At 44.7% G+C, this 20646-nt stretch overlaps 1 protein-coding gene across 2 annotated transcripts in view; it reads right to left on the reverse strand.

Moving 5' to 3' along the window:
• Positions 1-20026, reverse strand: part of ampd1 (adenosine monophosphate deaminase 1 (isoform M)) — a 92909-nt gene extending 72883 nt beyond the window's left edge. Inside the window, exons 1-2 of one of the 2 annotated variants that reach the window (XM_072480571.1) lie at positions 19888-20026; positions 1034-1208 (exon numbers count right to left, since the gene is read on the reverse strand). In XM_072480571.1, the coding sequence (XP_072336672.1) occupies positions 1034-1208; positions 19888-19909 (197 nt within the window). In that variant the 5' untranslated portion in view covers positions 19910-20026. Of the gene's footprint in view, positions 1-1033; positions 1209-7507; positions 7631-19887 lie in introns of those variants that run through there. The other variant, XM_072480570.1, reaches the window with a different exon arrangement.
• Positions 20027-20646: the final 620 nt, after the last annotated feature.

Genomic DNA, 20646 nt, shown 5'->3' on the forward strand with positions numbered 1-20646 from the left:
GTCCCGGCGGCGCCGTTCTAACCTGCTCCGGTCCGGCGGGACCTCGGCGTGTAAGGATCAGGTGGCGACATTTAGGGAGGGGAGGGGGGCCCGACCCCGGGGTGTGGTCCTCGGATGTGGCCTGGCCCGCGACGGCGTTTACGATGGCGTGGACACTCTGCCGCGGGATTGGATTCTCTCTGTGTCCACTCTACGAAAATATTTCAGTTTTAAAGACCTCTATTAAGTCACCCTTCATCCATTTTTCAAGAGTAAAGACCTATCCTGATATGTAAGCCCACACATTTCTGGCATCACCCTTGTAAATCTTCTCTGCACCCTTTCCAGTGCCTCTTTCTCCTTCTTACAATTCGGCGACCAGAACTGCAGACCGTAATGTGGTCTAACTAAGGTTCAATACAGGTTTAGCTTAACTTCCCTACTTCTCAATTCTATCCCTCTTGAAGTAAAGCCGAATGCTTGATTTGATTTTTTCCAATGGGCCTGCTAACCTGCGGCACCACAGCTCAATTTTAAAATCTTCACCCGTGTTTTCAAATCCTTCCAACGGCCTTGCTGCTCCCCAGCCAGGATTTCCTGGCAGCAGAGGTGGGTCGCCATTGGCCTTCACGCCGAGTCAATGGCCATTTACACTGCCTGCCAGCCAACGGCAACCGGAAAATCCATCGTGGGTTAGGGGAGGGCGGAAAATGCCAGCCCCTGTCTCTTTAACCTCCTCCAGCCCTGCAAGCCTCCTAGATTGCCTCTTCAATTATGGCCCCTTACCCTCCGCAGTTACTCCACCATCAGCAACCATGCTACCAGCTGCCTTGGCCCAAAGTTTTGGAATTCCCTCCATAAACCTCTCTCTAGCCCTTTAAGTTGCTCCTTCAAAGCTGCGATCAGGTTTCTGGTTGTCTATCCTAATATCGCCACTGTGGTTTGATCAAATTCTTATTGTTCTTGTAAAACATCTTGGGACAGTTTGCTACACAAATGGCAATATATATAAATGTAGCTGGTTATTATAATTCAACTTATTGTGTTTTGGAACCTTTTTGAGGTGGATTCCTTTGATTTTCGGTCAATTAAATGGTGCTGCATCTCAAGCTGCCCGATTGGACAATCGTCTGCCATGTCGAATGGTGAGATCTCATCTCTTTCATCCTCATCTTTAGCATCATGAGCGAAGACTTTCTCAGCCAAGATCCGTGCTTCTTCATCAATTTCTAAAACGGATAGTCAGGTGGTTACTTAAAATAACAAGAAGGGTAAATCGATCAGCATTAAAATGTTAGCAGCAGGAACTCACAGATTGATTATCAGGTGCAACTGTTAAATGAGAGATATTTCTGTGTTATGGGGTAATACCCATGACAGCTGGACTGGAACAACTTTTAAACAAAGGGCAAGTCTTCTTGTAGAACTGGAACACCATTTTTTGGATTAATATAGTGATTTAAATGCAACAAAACATAGGAACATTTTGAACAATGGGGTGAATAGGACATCAAACGGGGTAAAGAGAGAAATTCAGGGTTGTGACTACAGATATGGGATTGGAGTTCCCAACATGGCAGAGAATTCAGAGTCATCAAAAAAAAAGGATCGATGCTGGACCACATCCAAAGCGGTTAAATGCTTTATGCAGATAAATAGAGGAAGTGAGAGCACTTAACTGCTTTTGTTGTTGTCCATGAGCTGTCAATCACAACTAGATGTTTATAAACATTGTGGTTAGTTTCACAGCTGGGTACTTGGGATCCATTCAAGCATGAAGGGAAATTAAATTAAACAATCCAGACAGCTGGTTGTGTGAAAGCTGTCAATCACAGCCCAGTAAAACCAATTTCTCATTGACGTGAATGAAAGTCTTGCAGATCAAAGCTCTGAGGGGGTTAAAACCCATCTAATGTGGTTTTCGCATTCTAGAAATTTACAGCACTGTTTTCTCTGCGTGAGCCAGGTGAGTTTTAAAACAGTGATTTTTTTTCACTCTCTCTGTCTGGACTGTTCTCTAGCTTCCAAGCAGGGGTCTCTGTAATGGGGAGGTCTCTGGTATCGGTCGCTCTTATATTAGGGTCTCTGGTAGCGGGGAGGGTCTCTGGTGGGAGTCTCTTATGGGGAGGTTCTCTGGTTGGGGGCTCTTATCTATAGAATCCATAAACACCCTGCAGTGCAGAGTAGTCTGCACCGACCTTCTGAAAGGGTCTGGTTTCCAACCACAGTCCAAAGATGTGCAGGTTAGGTGGTTTGAAAATAGGAAACTGTCCCAGTCGAAACGGGAAGAAATATACATATATCTCCATCAGCTGGACTACTTTACCAAATTATTTTTTCCCTCTGCTTTTCAAAATGGACAGTGGCTCCAGCTGATCACATGTTAGCGTCTGGACGTTTCTGAGCAGTTTGAAAGCAAGCAAAGGCCCGGGATGTTGCACCCTTGCATTATATTTGATTTGCGGCTTTGGACAGACGTAAACCCTAGTTTGTATTTTATGGTGGTTGGGCCCTGAACCTCCCTCCTGTCCCTTATTCCACTATTATTGTGTGAGTGCTAAATGGTTGGGACTTACGCAAACACCTCTCCCAACTGTGTGCAAAATGAGCCAACCCCTTTTGTTTTCGCCACCTGTCATATGAGAGTACCTTTAAGAAATGGGTGTTTATAAATGGGTGTGTATATAAATATCTGTAGTGAGAGTACCTTTAAGAAATGGGTGTTTATTACTGCAGTAATGTCAGAGAGTGGGTGGAGCTGGGCTGTCTGTCAGCTTTTTACTTTCGTTTTAGGCTGTTTGCTGCAGGGTGTGTTTTAGTTTGTTTTCCGTGTGGGAGCTGAAGCCAGACAGAGCAGCTGTACTGTTGATCTCTCTGCCATGAAAAGACTATCTCTTGATCATTTAGTGAATTCAGAATTATAAATGTTTTCAGTAGTGACTTTAACTTGATGTGCTTCTGATAAATGTTTTGTTTTTAAGTTGTATGGATGTTAAGAAGGAAAGCTTAAAGGATTACTTAGTGTTGTAGTCTTTGGGGGTTGTATTTGAATTGATGGTTGCTAAGATGTTCACTATATGTTTCAAAAAGGTTAAGTTGAGTTCATAGAATAAACATTGTTTTGCTTCAAAAAATACTTTTCCATTTCTGCTGTACCACACCTGTAGAGTGGACCGTGTGCTCCCCATACCACAATCTATTAAAAGTTGTGGGTCAGGTGAACTCCATGATACACTTTGGGGTTCTCTAAACCCTGGCCCATAACACACCTCATGTTTGCTGAGCATGGACGATTTGGAACACTCCAAATTTAAGGGTTGGGAAAAAACACTCCGAAGATTATAAAGGGGGAAATCAGAATTCAAAAAACACCTTTCCATTTGGAGACGGATAGTGGGAGGAGAAATCAGGGCTGTTAATTTAATCCCATGCCTGTCCATAACAGAAACAGCTGAAACCTGGGATTTACCCTATTTGAATTTGACCAAAGCCCAAATTAAGTAATGAGCCAGATTGCACATAAAATAACCAACTGGAAACAAACTCGGTGGGCGAGTATCTGTTGTGAGATAAGTGATAATCGTAGCAAATTCCTTGCACTAACAGGAAGAAAATGGCAATATTTCATGCCCAAATGTTTGTTCAGCAAGAGAAGTTAAGCGAGAAATGTTTGGAGACCCCGAGCACAGATCGATTGAAAGTTCTGGCTAGGGAGATAGAGTTGAAATTGCCCAGTACAATCCCACATGATTGACTCCTGGTACTGGTAAAACATCTGGATCTGACCTTACCAGTGGAGCCTGCAGTGATCTCTGTACGTGCATGTACATAAGGGGTTAATGTGTAATCAGTAGCACCAGATGATCACTAGAGGGCTGGACCAACAGGGGTATAAAGGCAACCACATTGTGTGTCTCTCTCTCTCTTTTGGATGGACTGTGACCAGGACAGGAGTATCAGATTAGCTCAGATGGTTAGTGTAGTCAAGCATAGTTACTGTAGTTAGATCTTGTTAACCTTATCACTGGTATCAATGTTAAAGTAAAGAACTCATGCAATTCTTATTATAGTTACTCAATAAACCTTTTGTTACTACTGGACGAGTTCGAATCTTCTTCACCGAGATTCAGAAGATCTCATCAGTAACCAAGGTTTGAGTAACACATTTTACACTCCGTAGTATATCAAAACACACAGAGAAGTGTAATCAAAGATAATACAGGAGAGTAATAAAAGAGAGCCAGCAGAGCAAGAGGTCAATCGATCTCTGAGTCCCCTCCCGCTGGCCAATGTTGAACTGTAGAAACTTAAGTTGAAGCTAGAATTTCAAGAGAGGGAAAGAGAGAGAGAATGGGCTCACCAGCAAAAAGATGCTGGAGATAAAATTAAAAGCTCAAGGAGCAGAGAGGGAAAAAGTTAAGTTGTGGGGAAATGCCTTGGTGAGATCCCAGGCTCTGTGTCCCAAGAGGCCCCAACAGTCCAGAGAGCCTGGGCGACCCATACAATTTCAGCGAAACTCTGCCATGCAGCAGAAGGCTGGGAAAGGTTCAGAGACCATGCAGTGGGTAAAGGAACCCCTCAGGGATAAGTTGGCTCCAGAAACGTTATCTGGTTTTAAAAAGGCTGAGATTATTCCATAAAAAATTAAAAGAGGCCAAGACCCAGCAGCTGAAAGGTCAGAAAGCTGGAGAAGGTCAAGAGGCCCACATGGGTGGGATAGTCCCCACCCATGAGAGAGAGTTGCTCAAATGTAGCAAGGCCAAAATCTAGGCCAGTAACATTAAATCGGATCCAGGGTAGAACCTGAAGTAGATCCTCCAGATATCCCCAAGTTGAATAGGGACCAGAGAAGTCCTCCAGCCAGGAAATAAATAGTGAAGGAGATGTCCCATGTAGCCAAACAGCCAGAAAGAAAACAAAGTATTGAACCCAAAAAGGAAGAGGTTAAGGACTTGCCTGAGGTATGACGAGCAGAAACCTTCTTTCCAGATATGGCTACCTAACCCTACCTTTCCGAATTTGGAGGGTGACCAAAGGGATTCCCAAATGCCTCCAGAGCCAGGGAGGAAACTGTCTCCCCCAGTCAAGAAGCCATCAGAGAGTGTAGCTGGAGCTATACCTCCACTAGAGGGTAGTGGTGTTGCAGAGGGCAGGGAACCTGTTGGTAGAGAGCACCCCTGCAAAACCAGAGGCCTGGTCAGGAAACTGGGGATTGATTTTGCTGACCAATTTATAGGAGAAAAAATGTGGAGCCAAAAAGTTCCTAAATTCACCCTGTAGGAGAGAGGGTGATGCCTCACTCAATTGCTAAGTCACCTGGATGTACAGCAAGATCTGGCCATCCGCCAGAAGGCATTAATGTCCCAAAAGACACAGAACCCATCACTCAAGTCACCAACAGAGGGAATCATGTTAGATTGGACCCCATGCTTATCTCACGAGGCTGCTGCACTGGTAGCCATATCTGGTGTGGGTGCTGGTGAGGCCACGGCCAGAAGATCTTCTTCCTGTCATCCCAGCTCAGAAAGGCTGGCCCGTATTCAGGGGCCAATTGTCCACCTGTTGCTGCGCACACCAAACGTCCCTATCATTTGGAAACTGGACAAGAGCATCTCTTTCTTATGATCCCAGGGTCTGGCACCCCCAGAGTGGGGTGTCCAGCATCGCCCTGTGCATTGCGCAGAGCAGCTTCCGCCACACTCAACCCCTGGATGGTCACCACCTTGTAAAACCAAGAGACTCTTTCGTGTGGGCAGCACAGTGGTTAGCACTGTTGCTTCACAGCTCCCGGGTCCCAAGTTTGATTCCCGGCTTGGGTCTGTCTGTGCGGAGTCTGCACGTTCTCCCCGTGTCTGCGTGGGTTTCCTCCATGTGCTCCGGTCTCCTCCCACAAGTCCCGAAAGACGTGCTTGTTAGGTCATTTGGACATTCTGAATTCTCCCTCTGTGTGCCCGAACAGGCGCCAGAGTGTGGCGACAGGGGCTTTTCACAGTAACTTCATTGTAATGTTAATGTGAGCTTACTTGTGACAATAAAGATTACTACTACTTTTGAAGGGTCAGACGTTGTGACCTCCAACAGAGGGAAGTGAAGTCAGAAATTTAGCACAAAATATGCAAACAAATTTCAAATCCTCCCCAAGTCACCCAAAATTTCTGAAATCCCAAAGACTGGACCAGGTTCTTGCCCTAACTTGGGTTTAAACCTCACAAAGAATATGCAACAGGGAACTGCCATTTCCTCTGCTAACTGTGCGATTGATATGCTGGTATCAATGAAAGAATGCCTGTATACTTCTGCCCTTCTAATCCTTCCCTCCCTAAGGCCACATTAGAAAAAAAAATGAAATTAAATAGAATTCATTTCAATTTCGCTGAGGGAGAATGCGTTTCTTTTTTGATACAGGAAGAAAAAAAAATATATACACCTCCATCAGCTGGACTACTTTATAAAATTATTGGGCGTGATTGTCCGTCCCTGTTTTCTGGTGCGGTATGCCCCCGCCAGCAGCCGGCCAATGGGGTTTACCATTGTGGGCACCCCCATGCCGTAGGGAAATCCGTGGGCGTGAGTGTGCTGCCGGCGAAATGGAGGATCCCGTCAACAGAGAATCCAGCCCACTATTTTTCTCTGTTTTTCAAAATGGACAATTGCTGGGCTGACAAGATGGCTCCAGCTGGTCACATTCTTAGCTTCATAGAATTACATAGAATTTACAGTGCAGAAGGAGGCCATTCGGCCCATTGAGTCTGCACCGGCTCTTGGAAAGAGCACCCTACCCAAGTCCACACCTCCACCCTATCCCCATGACCCAGTAACCCCACCCAGCACTAAGGGCAATTTTTGGACACTAAGGGCAATTTAGCATGGCCAATCCACCTAACCTGCACATCTTTGGACTGTGGGAGGAAACCGGAGCACCCGGAGGAAACTCACGCAGACACGGGGAGAACGTGCAGACTCTGCACAGACAGTGACCCAGCAGGGAATCGAACCTGGGACCCTAGAGCTGTGAAGCAATTGTGCTAACCACCATGCTACTGTGCTGCCCTTCTGGTTGTTTTTGAGCAGTTTGAAAGTAAACAAAGGCCACGATATGTAACACTCCTTGTGTTATATAAACATTCCAGCCAAGCCAGCACAGTGGCTTATCAGACGAGCTGTCTGCCTCAGCCAGCTATGAACAAAAGCAATGGTTTGCAACTCCTAGCCTGCAATCTGCTGCTAATGGCCTAAGCATTACCTGTTTCAACACACAATGGTTTTATATCAGGGGGCCTCGTTTCACAACCTGAAACCAGTATCAAATGACCCAGACTTGAGCTGTCCGAGCTCCTTTAATTACACAGGTTTTGGATCTTATAGTCAATCACTGTTTGACTTCTGAAAGAGACAGTAGCTCCAGACAAGCAGTCTGCCCTATCTCCCATTTAACCGTCAAGCAGTTGGCAGCGGTAAAGAACGCTGGCCTTTATCAAAACTGCAAACTACAAGAATAATGGAACTTGTGCCTTCAAGACTAACTCACCTCTATGTGCCTTCTCCATCGTGGAAGTCTCATTTCTGGAAGGACAGATTGCACTGCAACAGTCAATCTCCCCTCTGAAGAAACATCTGGTGCTCTGGATATACATACACCCAAACTGGTATGTTATTGTGGTCTGGCCCTGAACCTCCCTCCTTCCTGTCCCTTAGCTCTCTTTTATTGTGTGAGTGCAGATGTTGGAAAACTCTCTCCCATGTGTGTGTGAAATAAACCTCCCCCTTTGTTTTATCTTACCCCGGATTTCTGTTTACGGATCGGTAGTGAGAGGAGAAAGCAGGACTGTTTATATTAACCCTCTGTGGCGCACAAAGACTCCGTGAGACAAATAGAGTGAAGTCGATGAGGCTTTATTAAGCGTGTCTGTTCCCCAGCAGCCCGATAGTAACTGGCCTGCGGGGGAAGGCACCGGCTTCTTATACTTCGCCTTCAGGGCGGAGTATGAGGTCAACGGCCAACCAGGACCCGGGATCTGTCAGCCAATGACATTAGGGCTTCCAGTCCCACATGACCCCCAATACATACTACCACACCCTCCCACCTCTCCCCACCACCTCCTGTTCATAACAAAACACACAATCATTTTCCAACAAGCAGATTGGAATAGGAGATGTCAGCATCTGTTCCTACTTCGATATCCATAGAATCCCATAGAATTCCCAAATTGCAGAAGGCATTCGGCTCATCGAGTCTGCACTGACCTTCTGACAGAGCACCCTACCTAGGCCCTATTCCCCAAATCCCACCCAACCTGCACATTTTCGGACACAAAGGGGCAATTTTAGCATGGCCAAGTCCCACCATCACCTGCTATACTTTCTTAAATTTGGCACTGGGAGGAATAATAATTTCAAGCTACTAGTTGAAAATAAATGACCTATATCCAAACATTAGTATTCATAATCAAGATGCACCCTGTTTGACATCCTGAAACAGTCTGTCTTGTCCCTTTGCAGTTTCACCACCAAGAATCCAGTATCGGAGCTGCTGGACATAAATTTATTGAAAAGGAGCATTAACAGCAGTCCCTCCACCAACCATTCTTTACGGCCGCTTACCACAACATTCTCTTCTAATTTCTCCTTTCTGCACTCTTCCATCCTCAGACATTAACTCTATGACACTATGAGTTGGCCCTTTCGACTCATTTTCCAATTCTAATCTTTATGATCTTGTTACAGAATCTCCATCTAGTGCCTCAGTCTAATCTACCGTCTTGTATAACTTCAAGCTTGAATTCCCAGTTGTTAGACGTTTTAGTTGCTGTGAAATGAAGAGTCTAAAGTTCTTGTTCCTTTTCACCAAACACCATTTATTTCACTTCCACAGCCACTGCACAAAACTCTTAACAACACACCACCTGACAGAGGCCACCTGAAGCCCCTTTACATATCAGTGTCAATTAATGGATACTTAACATAAATGAGACAACTAATTGCAATGTCTCTTAACCCATTACTTAACAGTCTCCCCTTCCTTGGAGAAAAAAAATAAATAGGTGAAAACATAATTTAAAGAAACTCAAAAACACACACATGATGTCCCCCACTTTTCTTTTTTTTTGTTTGGACGAGAAAGAAAAAAAAAGACAGTCACAGAAACAAGCGCCCTTCATTAACAATATCCAAAAGTTTCTGTGAACTCGCCCCTCTTTTCATAAAACACTCTGACAGTTGATAGCTCCTGTTGCCCCATTTAATTTTTGTTATTTCCCCTCTGTCCAACATCTGCTTCAAACTTGCGATGTCTATCCGTAACCTCTTTTCATTGACACTTTTTGTAGAGTGCACATTTTCCCACAGGGATTTATTGTCAATGTGACAGTCAATAGGTATATTACCTAAATCCCCTAATCCCAAAATTTCTGTCAATATCATACTTATATAAAAAGCCCTATCCACCGTCTCTACAAGGCTTAACGTCTCAGCAGCCAAAGTGCTTTTTACCACTCTCCTTATTTTCTTTGTTTCCCACACAAGTGGGCAATATTTACCATTGTTCCCCAAAAGGAAAATTATAAAACTTCCTGCGCTTGAAACCCCATCACATAAATTTGCGTAGGACGCATCACTATAAACTATGAGTTTCAAGTGCTTAAGGTCACCTAAAACCGGGAACTTCAAAACACCCTCCTGCATTTTTAGTTTGGCCAACGCTTTATTTGCTCTTATTATGTCTTCCACTTTGGGATCATTCATTTTTGTACTCAACTCTAAGACATCAAAACTCACGTCCGGTCTAGTCTGTCTACCTAACCAGTTCAGTTGCCCAATTAAACTTCGCTCTTTTTCTATCTGTGAAACTATTGCGTCTTTTTGTGAAACTCAGCCACGACTAATTGCTATTGGGGTGATGCTTTTCAAATAAGATTGCTGATGCAAAGTTGCCCCTAATTTAGTCTGTCCAATTTCCAGTCCAATATATTTAAATGTACCGGAAGCCTGACTTCCAACCCTGAATTCTTTCCTCAAACCAGAGATTACAATGGCTTCAAAGTCACTAGTCCCACCCCACAAAAAATCATCGACATGCATCATAAAAATGCGAGAAAGATTTCCTTTATAGTGCCAGTAAAACATTGCAGGATCTGCTTTCAACTGGCAACAACCTAACTTTAACAAAACTGACCTTACCGAAAAATACCAGACTCTAGATGCACCATTTAATCCATATACACATTTGTTCAACTTCCAGAGTACCCCTTCTGTGTTAGCTGCTTCGTTAGGAGGACGGAGAAAAATGTCTCTCTGGAGCTGATGCCCCTGCAAAAAGGCAGCTTTTATATCTATAGATTTGCATTCCCATGCCTTTGTGGCTAATAGAGCCAAGAAGATCTTTAAAATAACCTTTCCTGCTGTAGGTGAATCTACCCTTATATCTTGATCTTCTAAGTTTTCTTCAAATTCCCTTGCCACGAGCCTGGCCTTTGCCTTATAAGTTCCATCCTGAAGAACCTTTTCCGTGCAAATCCATCTGTGGGATAGAGCTCTTTGTCCCCTATCCGATACTTCCGTGTATACCCCAAATTCACTCCAACTATGCAATTCTTGCTGTTTAGCTTCTTGAATAACTTTTTCATCTAATTTATCTGAAGCCACCAAAATCTCACGTGCATGTGGGCTTCTACTCCTATTAGTATTCGTAGTCTTACTCATGTTCCGAGATCTTGACAAACTACGTCCCCTCTCCCGCCTGGTATCTCGTTCTGTACTGCTACTGCTTGATCTTTCCCTTCTGCTGTGGGATGGCCTTTCAATAGTTCTCGACCTTTTCCTGCGGACCTGTTCACTATCCGATGTACTATCTGAACTGGCACTGTGTTTCTGTGCCCTCCATTTTTGAACTTTGTTTTCCCTTGTCTTGACTCCTTCCCCTGAATGCTGTAAATTCAACCGATGTTTATACTTTCCAGTGGCCTTCCCTGCTCTACTAATAACAGTTGCATCCTTCCATTGACTAGACCCTTCAGGCAAGTATGTCACTTTTATACCAACTTTTGGTAGTTGCCCTTTCGGAAAAATGGCCTGTTTTAATTCACGAGAAGTGTTGTGTTCCTTCACAGAAACCCTGTCTATATCAGTTAAGTTGTCCTCAAAGTTCTGTAACACATGCGGACCAGATGACTCTGGTTCCTCGTCATGTCTGTCTGCTCTGTCTAAATTTGAAAATTTGTACTCTGTACCCATTATCCTTGATGAATGGACCCTAACAGTTTGATTACCATGTTGCAAAATAATTGTTTTGCCATCTATGCCTATGATCTTCCCTGGGCCTTTCCATTCATTAGAATTGTCTCTCTTATAGTATACCATGCCTCCTTGATGAAAAACGGCACCTGATGGCCGTACATTATGTCTTAAAGCTCTGCGAATTCTTTCAGAGACTTCTGCTTCCAAAAAAGCTTTTCTACTGCTATGTAATGCATTTAAATGTTCAGCAAAACCAGAGCTAATTGTAGTCCCCTCCCAAGCTGGAGGCTGGTCGTCCAAAATGGACGGAATTTTAGGATATCTAACAAACACTAATTGATAAGGACTATAGCCCCCAACAATCTGCAATGAATTCTTTGCATGTACTGCCCATGCTAAAGTTGAATTTAGCCTGCAATTTGGTCGATCTGCCAAAATGTTCCGAAGCATGTCATCGATGACAGCATGATTTCTTTCACAGACACCATTACTAAATGGGCTTTCTGCAGCCGTATTCATAACTCTGATATTCATGTTTTCACACATATCCCTAAACTCATCATTAGCAAATTCTCCCCCATTGTCCGTAAGGAATTTTGCCGGTGGACCCATTCCTGTCCCTATCCATTTTTCCACGATTTGATCCAGAATTACTCTTTTTTTTACTTCGTACAATCGTTGATTGACTAAATCTGGTTGCTAAATCTACAAAATGCAAAATAAATATATTATTTGCTTTATCCCAGATCTTAAGGTCCATGGCCACAATGTCGTTAAAATCCCTGGCCAAAGGTAGGGTTACTATCGGTCATGCTGGTGTCCTTCTGTACTTCCTACAAATGTCACAGCGGTCACTAACCTGTTCTATCAGTTTAGTATAGTCGTCATCCCTTACCCCTGCATCCTTTAATAAATTTTTCAGCCTCTGAGGAGACGGATGTGCAAATTGCCTATGCAGTTTTAATACCACAAGCTTTTTATCAGCTAAAGTCCCATTTTCAACTGCCATTAACACATCCTTAACCACTCTACTTGAAAAATTATTTGTCAGTAATGGAATACAATAGTGTCCCGACTGTGTAAATTGTAAGTCCACCGTCTTTCCAAAAACTGTTGCCTTATCCTGTTCCATATCCAGTTTCATGTGTGCTTTCTTCATCGACGGTCTGCTCAGAAGCAAAGGTATCTCACTTGATACAACATCCGTGCTAATGAAATGATTCACTCCGGCAATATTGCAAGGGATCACCACTCTTTTCAGCGACTTCAGAGTATTATCATCCCCAAACCTGAAACTAGTGGAACTTTCAAATTCCTTAACCTTGTTATGATTTTCAGCATTCAAAGAGTCCAGGTAACATTTTAACCAGTCAATTCCACACACAGTAGATGTGCAGCCACTGTCCAATACAGCACAGTTGAAGGATTCTGCAACCAACACCCTCATTACCGGCGTGAAACTGCTTGTCAATAGGACAATGCCTTCTTTCTGGTCACTATCTTTTTCCTCTTCTGACTCTTCCGTGTCATGTGTCGCTTCAAACACTCTATCATAACGAGTTGGACAGTTGAAAGCATAATAGCATTGAGAGTCACATCGAAAACATCGATTTATCCATGCCCCGTGCATTTCTGGGGTTCATCTTCCTATTGTAGATTCTAACTGGGTTTCTGTCTTCAAAATTTTCTTGTCTCATCTCCATCTATAGTCTTGAGCCCTGTTCGCAGCCATACGATTTCGCCATCCTGTTACTAGTGTATCTTCCATATTCTGCCTTATTGCAGGCTGACCTATTTGGGTCATCAGAGCCATCGGAATCGAATGTTTCCCCAGAAACTTTTGTAAAGCTTTTGTCATCTGTTCAAATAAGGTATCCTTATCAGTAAACTGAACTCCTGTCAAAACCAGGAGCCTATCCATGTTGCTCACTCTAGCACAGTCAAGTAATTTAAAGGCCAACACAGACTGCAGATTGCGTTTCTGCAGCCTTTTATATAGTCTGCCAAATTCCATTATATAGTCTTCCATGGAGATATCCTCCATTTTCCGGAACTTATCAAAATCCGACCATGCTTCATACGCACTTAAGTCATCTTTCTTATAAATCTTATCCATATAATGTAATAAAGTCTCCAGACCTTCTTCTGAGTCTAACTCTTCCAATTCCAGCTCTGAAAGCACTTTGTTTCGGATTTTACTGCCATATGATAGAGAAAGAGCCAATGCCATATCTTGTTTTCTCTTTCCCAAAGCAGTTACTATAGTCCACATAACTACTGCATTGGTCGTACGATTCCCTTTCAGAAAATAAGGGAGGATAGTCATATCCAGCCATCTTTATCCTGGGTTCAGCCATGTATCTTTTTTTTTTTCCTTCTCACTCACTCCTTGATTTGATCAGGAAAAGTTGTATCTTTCAAACCTTCACATTTGCACAGCAACCATCCTCTGCTACCATTGTTAGACATTTTAGTTGCTGTGAAATAAAGAGTCTAAAGTTCTTGATCCTTTTCACCAAACACCATTTATTTCACTTCCACAGCCTCTGCACAAAACTCTTAACAACACACCACCTGACAGAGGCCACCTGAAGCCCCTTTACATATCAGTGTCAATTAATGGATACTTAACATAAATGAGACAACTAATTGCAATGTCTCTTAACCCATTACTTAACACTGTGGGGGTCGGGGGGGGGGGGGGGGGTGGAGTTGGCCGGGAGTGGCAGGGTGGAGTTCCTCTGCCCCCTGTTCTTCATCAAGACCAGAAGTTGCTTTGGTCTCCCCGGACCATATTCTTTAATTCAAACACAGCAATCATGAACCAATAAGATGCAAGAATTTGAAAAGCCAATTTATCAAAAACAAACCAGTTCTCACTGTCAGACTATAGACCCTAGACTTATGCACGTGGATTACTTGCTATGTTGTTCGTTGCTGTGTAATGTTATTAGTCCTTGTGCCTTATCAGGATTATTTTGCTATATTCTACGTTTCCAAAATGAATCAACATCCCATTATGAATTCTGCAGGAAATATAATTGCATTTCAATATAATATAGCTAGCTGGAGATTCCTTAAAGTATAACGTAAATATACAGCATTCCTGTTCCCTACAGGGATGAATTATTGAGAGGTAATGTCTGGACTGTACAAAGCTGTCATTCATAATGGCAATAGATCAACTGAGAACAGATCAATGGTGAACAGCCAACAAGAGCATAACAATGAAAGTGCAACAATGAACAATCAATTGAGAGCACATCAATCGTGAACAGCCTACAAGGAAATGACGTCTTGGAGAAGTTGACTCCAGATGAGAAGCACCAAGAGTTCAACGATACATCAGATCATCCCAAAGGGACTGATGTCACAAAGCTCCACAATGCATCAGATCATCTACAGGAACCGGAGATCATAAAGTGTCGCGAAACATCAGATAATACAAAGGACACTGACAGTATAAAGGTTGAAAATGAATCAAACAAACCAGAAGGAATGGATCTTGAGCACACAAAAAGTCACTCCGGAAAAACAGACTGTACACAAAGGTATGGCTGTGAAACCGAAGGACAACTGAACAGCACAGTCCAATGCAATGACAAGAAAGGGTTTGAACTCGCAGTCACACTTGACAGACCATACAGTATGGCAAACAATCCAGATGGCAACCGAGCAAGGGACTGCAGGACGGTGTGTGAAACACAGCTACTGGTTGAGGTAACACGGACAAATGCACGTGTAGAGAATACAAAATTCACGCATAATGGCAACAATGTCAGGAAGAACAGGTGTGGAAAGTTCCAACATGGTACATTGTTTGCAAAAAAACAACAACGTTCCAACAGTCTAGGAGAGTTGGTTCTTGCTAAAAATAACAGATAGCAAACATGTTTTAACGGCAAAAGAAACACAAAATCAACACCACAAGCACAGAAAAAAGACCAAGTCAGACAACGAATATTGTTCAACCATTCAAACACATGATCGATTTGGACTGATGACTTGTTGGTAGGGTACTGTAACACCCTACCAGAGTGAAGACTGAGTATAGACTCAATTTGTGGACTGCAAAAATTTTAAAAACTTGTTAACTACTGTACAATATCAGTACTCAATTACATGTAAAGAACTTACAATGCTTTTTACAATAAACATGTTTGTAGAAATCTCCAAACATCTTTGAAAAAAAAGGGGATGTAATTAGTGATATTCAGATATCAATATACATGATCAATATATGTAAATGTAGTACAGTCATTTCAACACTAGATGTCTCACAGTCAGATACTATAAGAACTGGGGGCGGGATTCTCTGACTCCGGGGCCAGGTCGGAAATCGCTGGGCCAGGCGCGATTTGCGTGACGCCGCCCCGATGCCAGTCCGCCAATTCTCCGGTGACCGGAGAATTGCGCCATTGGCGCCGGCGCGCCGTCGGTCAAGCGGCCCCCCGGCGATTCTCCGCCCGGGATGAGCTGAGTGGCCGCCAAGAAAGCCCGAGTCCCACCGGCGCCGTTCACATGTGGTCTTACCCGATGGGACCTTGGCGTCCATCATGCAGGGGGCGGCTGGTGGGGGTGGGGAGGGGGGATCTGACCCCGGGGGGGGGGGGGTCTCCACCGTGGCCTGGCCCGCGATCGGAGCCTACCGATCGGCGGGCCGGCCTCTCCTGGTGGGGGCCTCTTTTCCTCCGCATCGGCCCCTGTAGCCCTATGGCATGTTGTGAAAAGGCCGGCAAGGAGAAGGAAGCTACCGCGCATGTGCGAGTTCGTGCCAGTTTTAGTGCGCATGCGCAGACCCGCGGCACCCGTTTGACGCCGGTATTAGCAGCTGGGGCGGCGGGAGTCGCTCCAGTGCCGTGCTGGTCCCCTGCACGGGAAAGGATCGCTACACTTAGCGGTCCGATGATGCCGTCATAAAACTCTCCGATTTTTACGACGCGTCAACACTCTGCCGTCAGAGTCCACCCTGGATTCCCGCCTTTTCTAAGTAAGATGATGTTAGAGAGTGTGATCCAGAACAGTGAACACTCAAGACATAGAATAGCTAGAGTGAGAGAAGTTAGAACTAGTTTGTTATTATACTGTATAGTTATATAGTTATCTGTATTGTACTTTATTTCTTTATAGTTAGTTTAGTATTGAGTAAACGGACTCACAGTTTATTATTTTATTACTCATTAAATAGTTAATCTTTCAACAAGAAGGACATTGGTCATTTTATCATCCTGGTGGATTCATGAGTAATATATATATTTTAGATAAGTCATTATTTAAAATATAACAGTAATGATATGTAAATTGACTGGGATGTAAAGAGTTAATAAGTTAATGACAATGCTTCTTACCACTAGAGGAAACACAGAACAGTCATACATATAATATGTGGCTTGGGGATTCTGGAACAAGGTTGTGAAGAAGGGGTTAAGATAGTGAGGCAGGGGCAGCATGTGGTGCAGTGGTTAGCACTGGGACTACGGCGCTGAGGACCTGGGTTCGAATCCCAGCCCTGGGTCACTGTCCGTGTGGAGTTTGCACATCCTTGCCATGTCTGCGTGGGTTTCACCCCCACAACCCAAAGATGTGAAGGTTAGGTGGATTGGCCATGCTAAATTGTCCCTTAATTGGAAAAAATATAATTGGTACTCTAAATTTATAAGAAAATAAATTTTAAAAAGATAGTGAGGCAGGAGAGAGAGCAATTGTACTTGACAAAGTCTGCTAGTTAGAGATAGCATAGTTTAATAGAGAAACATTCTACTTTAGGATGGGCAGCATGGTAGCACAACTGGCTAACACTGTGGCTTCACAGCACCAGGGTCCCAGGTTCGATTCCCTGCTGGGTCACTGTCTGTGCGGAGTCTGCCCGTGTGTGTGTGGGTTTCCTCCCACAGGCCAAAGATGTGCAGGTTAGGTGGATTAGCCATGCTAAATTGCCCTTAGTGTCCAAAAAAGGTTAGGAGGGGTTATTGGGTTACGGGGATAGGGTGGAAGTGAGGGTTTAAGTGGGTCGGTGCAGACTCGATGGGCCGAATGGCCTCCTTCTGCACTGTAAGTTCTATATCGAGTTTTAGTTAGTCGTGTAATAAATTTATACTTTTGTTCGTTAACAAAGCTTTGATTTCTTCATTCAATACTACACATTCAAGCTATCCAGATGAAGCAAAATACTCACTCACCCCGCCCTGTCCCCTAATCTGCACATCCCTGGACACTAAGGGGCAATTTAGCATGACAAATCTAGCTAACCTGCACATCTTTCGACTGTGGGAGGAAACTGGAGCACCCGGAGGAAACCCATGCAGACACGGGTGTCATAGACACACACCGATGGACATGCAGTGGGACCAATCAGCATACACAACACCGCAGCCAATCACCAGTGAGAGCACACGCACTATAAAGACAGGGGACAGAAGAGTTCCCGCTCATTCTAGTAGCAGCCAGCTCAGAGCACAGAGCTCACAGCCTGCAACACGGACATTCACCATGTGCTGAGTGCATCACCTGGTTAGGACTAGGCAAGGGTCAACAGTTAAAGCTGGTATTGCATTTGCCCACAGTTCAAGTATGTTAATATAGTTAACCTTATAATAAAATAGAGTTGCACCACTTCCAGTGTTGGGGACCTGTTTGTGATCCAGAATACCCAACACATCATGGTACAAGGAGTGGTTGCATACTAGCAATTCTGAGACCCACCTGCAACTAATCAGCATTCCGGCATCCTGAAGTATGGAGAACATCAACTCGCCGCCGCCGCTCCGCATCGCTGGCAATCTCGGGGTCAATTGGAAGATTTTTAAACAGCGCTTCCAGCTCTTCCTCAAAGCCACGGACAGGGAGAACGCCTCGGACACCAGGAAGATTGCTCTGCTCCTCTCCACGGCCGGGCAACACACCATCCACATCTTCAACTCCCTCACATTCGCAGACGACGAGGACAAGACAAAGTACAAGACGGTTCTCCTCAAATTCGATACCCACTTCAGCATAGAGGTCAATGAAAGCTTCGAAAGATACCTGTTCCAGCAACGCTTGCAGGGTAAGGACAAGCCTTTCCAATCCTTTGTAACACACCTCCGCATCCTTGCGCAGTCCTGCGGCTACGGGCCCACCTCCGACTCCATGATACGCGACCAGATCGTATTTGGTGTTCTGTCGGACCCCCTGCGTCAGCAGCTCCTCAAAATTAAGCAACTCACCCTAGTGACTGCCATCGAGACCCGTGTCCTGCATGAAAATGCCACCTGCCAGTACTCCCATATACAGGCGGCTGAAATGGCGCGGCAAGGTCCCCACGAGGTGGAACGGGTCCAAACAATTGAACTCCTCCAAGGCTGCAGCCTGGATGAGCGCGGCCGTTTCGCGCGCTCTTCGCGGCCTCCCGCGCTTGTACACGCCAAACGAGGGGACGGTGACGTGGAGGTACGTGATGCATAGGCGCGCACCATACAAGACCGCATGCGGTGGCGCAACGAGTCTACTGACGTCACGACGTGCGGCAACTGTGGCTCCGCCCATTTAAAGCGGCAATGTCCTGCAAAATCGCGACAATGCCTACGATGTGGCAGACTTGGCCACTATGCTGCCTGCTGTCGAGCAGCTCAGCCTGCCAATTCTCACCACTTCAGCCAGCCTCGCAGGAACGTTCGGGCAATTCAACCCACGTTCACCGAGTCCGATTCCGACTTCCCGCAGATCAGTGACACCGAGGACCCGAGGGAGCCTTTTCGACTCGCTGTTATAACAAAGAACAGGCTGTCCCCGAATCAAAACCACCAGCCGCTGTCGGTGCACAGCATTGATCCAGACGACGAGTGGTGTGCCACCCTGACGGTCAACCAGAATTCGTCGCCCACCTCAGAGACTTATGAGTTTTACAATGTTGGACTCTTTGATCTGTTCTGTTATCCTGTTTCATCGTTCCAGTAGTTTATGTATAATGTCGTTGTTGGTGTGACACCCTATTTCTCTGCACCAGGCACCTTCCCGTGTAAATAGATTAGCCTCATGTACATAGTCATGTAAATAACACGCACACACATAGTCAGGTACATTCACTACATGATATTTATTGTCACGCAGGCACATGTTCTTTATATAAAAGGGGGGATGTCATAATATACACCAGTATATTATGGTGCAGACACACACACACACACTGATGGACATGCAGTGGGACCAATCAGCATACACAACACCGCAGCCAATCACCAGTGAGAGCACACGCACTATAAAGACAGGGGACAGGAGAGTTCCTGCTCATTCTAGTAGCAGCCAGCTCGGAGCACAGAGCTCACAGCCTGCAACACAGACATTCACCATGTGCTGCGTGCATCACCTGGTTAGGACTAGGCAAGGGTCAACAGTTAAAGCTGGTCTTGCGTTTGCCCACAGTTCAAGTATGTTAGTATAGTTAACCTTATAATAAAATAGAGTTGCACCACTTCCAATGTTGGTGACTTGTTTGTGATCCAGAACACCCAACACATCAACGGGGAGAACGTGCAAACTCCACACAGTCACCCAAGGCTGGAATCGAACCTGGTTCTCTGGCGCTGTGAGGCAGCAGTGCTAAACCACTGTGCCACTTGTTGCCCAGCTCAACATAAACATTTTCTTATATCAGACAGTGTTGTAGATTAACTCACAGTACTTGGAAAGGTTTTGTACCTGGCTTCTTGACTTTAGACATCTTGGCTTAATTGCAGTTCTCAGTGATTTCCCTGCCTGAGGTAGAACGCAGTAGTGGGTGACTGAGCATCGAACTGAGGCTCTTACAGTGCTTGGTCTTCTCTTTGATTGCTGCTTGATATCGCCTGACCCTCTCCTATAAAAGGCTGGAAGTATTTATACATGTAGCTATTTCTAGAGGAGTGTCTTCGTGTGTGAATGCTGCGTGATAGATGCCGCCATGTGGTTACTGGGTTACCATCCTGAACTTAGAAAATATTTCAATTAAATTTTCTCCATCATCTGCACATCATATAAATCGGTGCTGGTTAAGGAATTTAATCTCATTCACCATAACCAGGGCTTGAGCACTTCATCCACTTCCAGGGGGTGCCCTGAACCTGCAAAAAGGGAGGGGTTGGTACATGGATGGGGTTAAAGAAGGAAAATATGCTGTCAGGCCTGGAACCTGACATGAACTCTCTGACTTTCGCCTTTAACCTGTGCATGCTTTGAGATGCTGGGACAACTCCGAGGGAAAACGGCAGGGTATCAGTGATTAAAATCTGCAAAAAGGCAATAAGCGGGGATTCAAATCTGAATTCTGGCTTTAACAGCCAACATATGGATTTCCCCGAGTGTTTGAACCCACCAGGGTCAACAAGGCGAAAGGACAGAGAGGATTGATGACTGACAGGCTGAAAAACCTTTAAATAGTGACCCAAGACAGCTGATCTCTGTTTAAGTGAAAGGATTTTG

Source organism: Scyliorhinus torazame, chromosome 17 (genome assembly GCF_047496885.1).
Source record: "Scyliorhinus torazame isolate Kashiwa2021f chromosome 17, sScyTor2.1, whole genome shotgun sequence".
In the NCBI taxonomy this organism is placed as follows: Eukaryota; Metazoa; Chordata; class Chondrichthyes; order Carcharhiniformes; family Scyliorhinidae; genus Scyliorhinus; species Scyliorhinus torazame.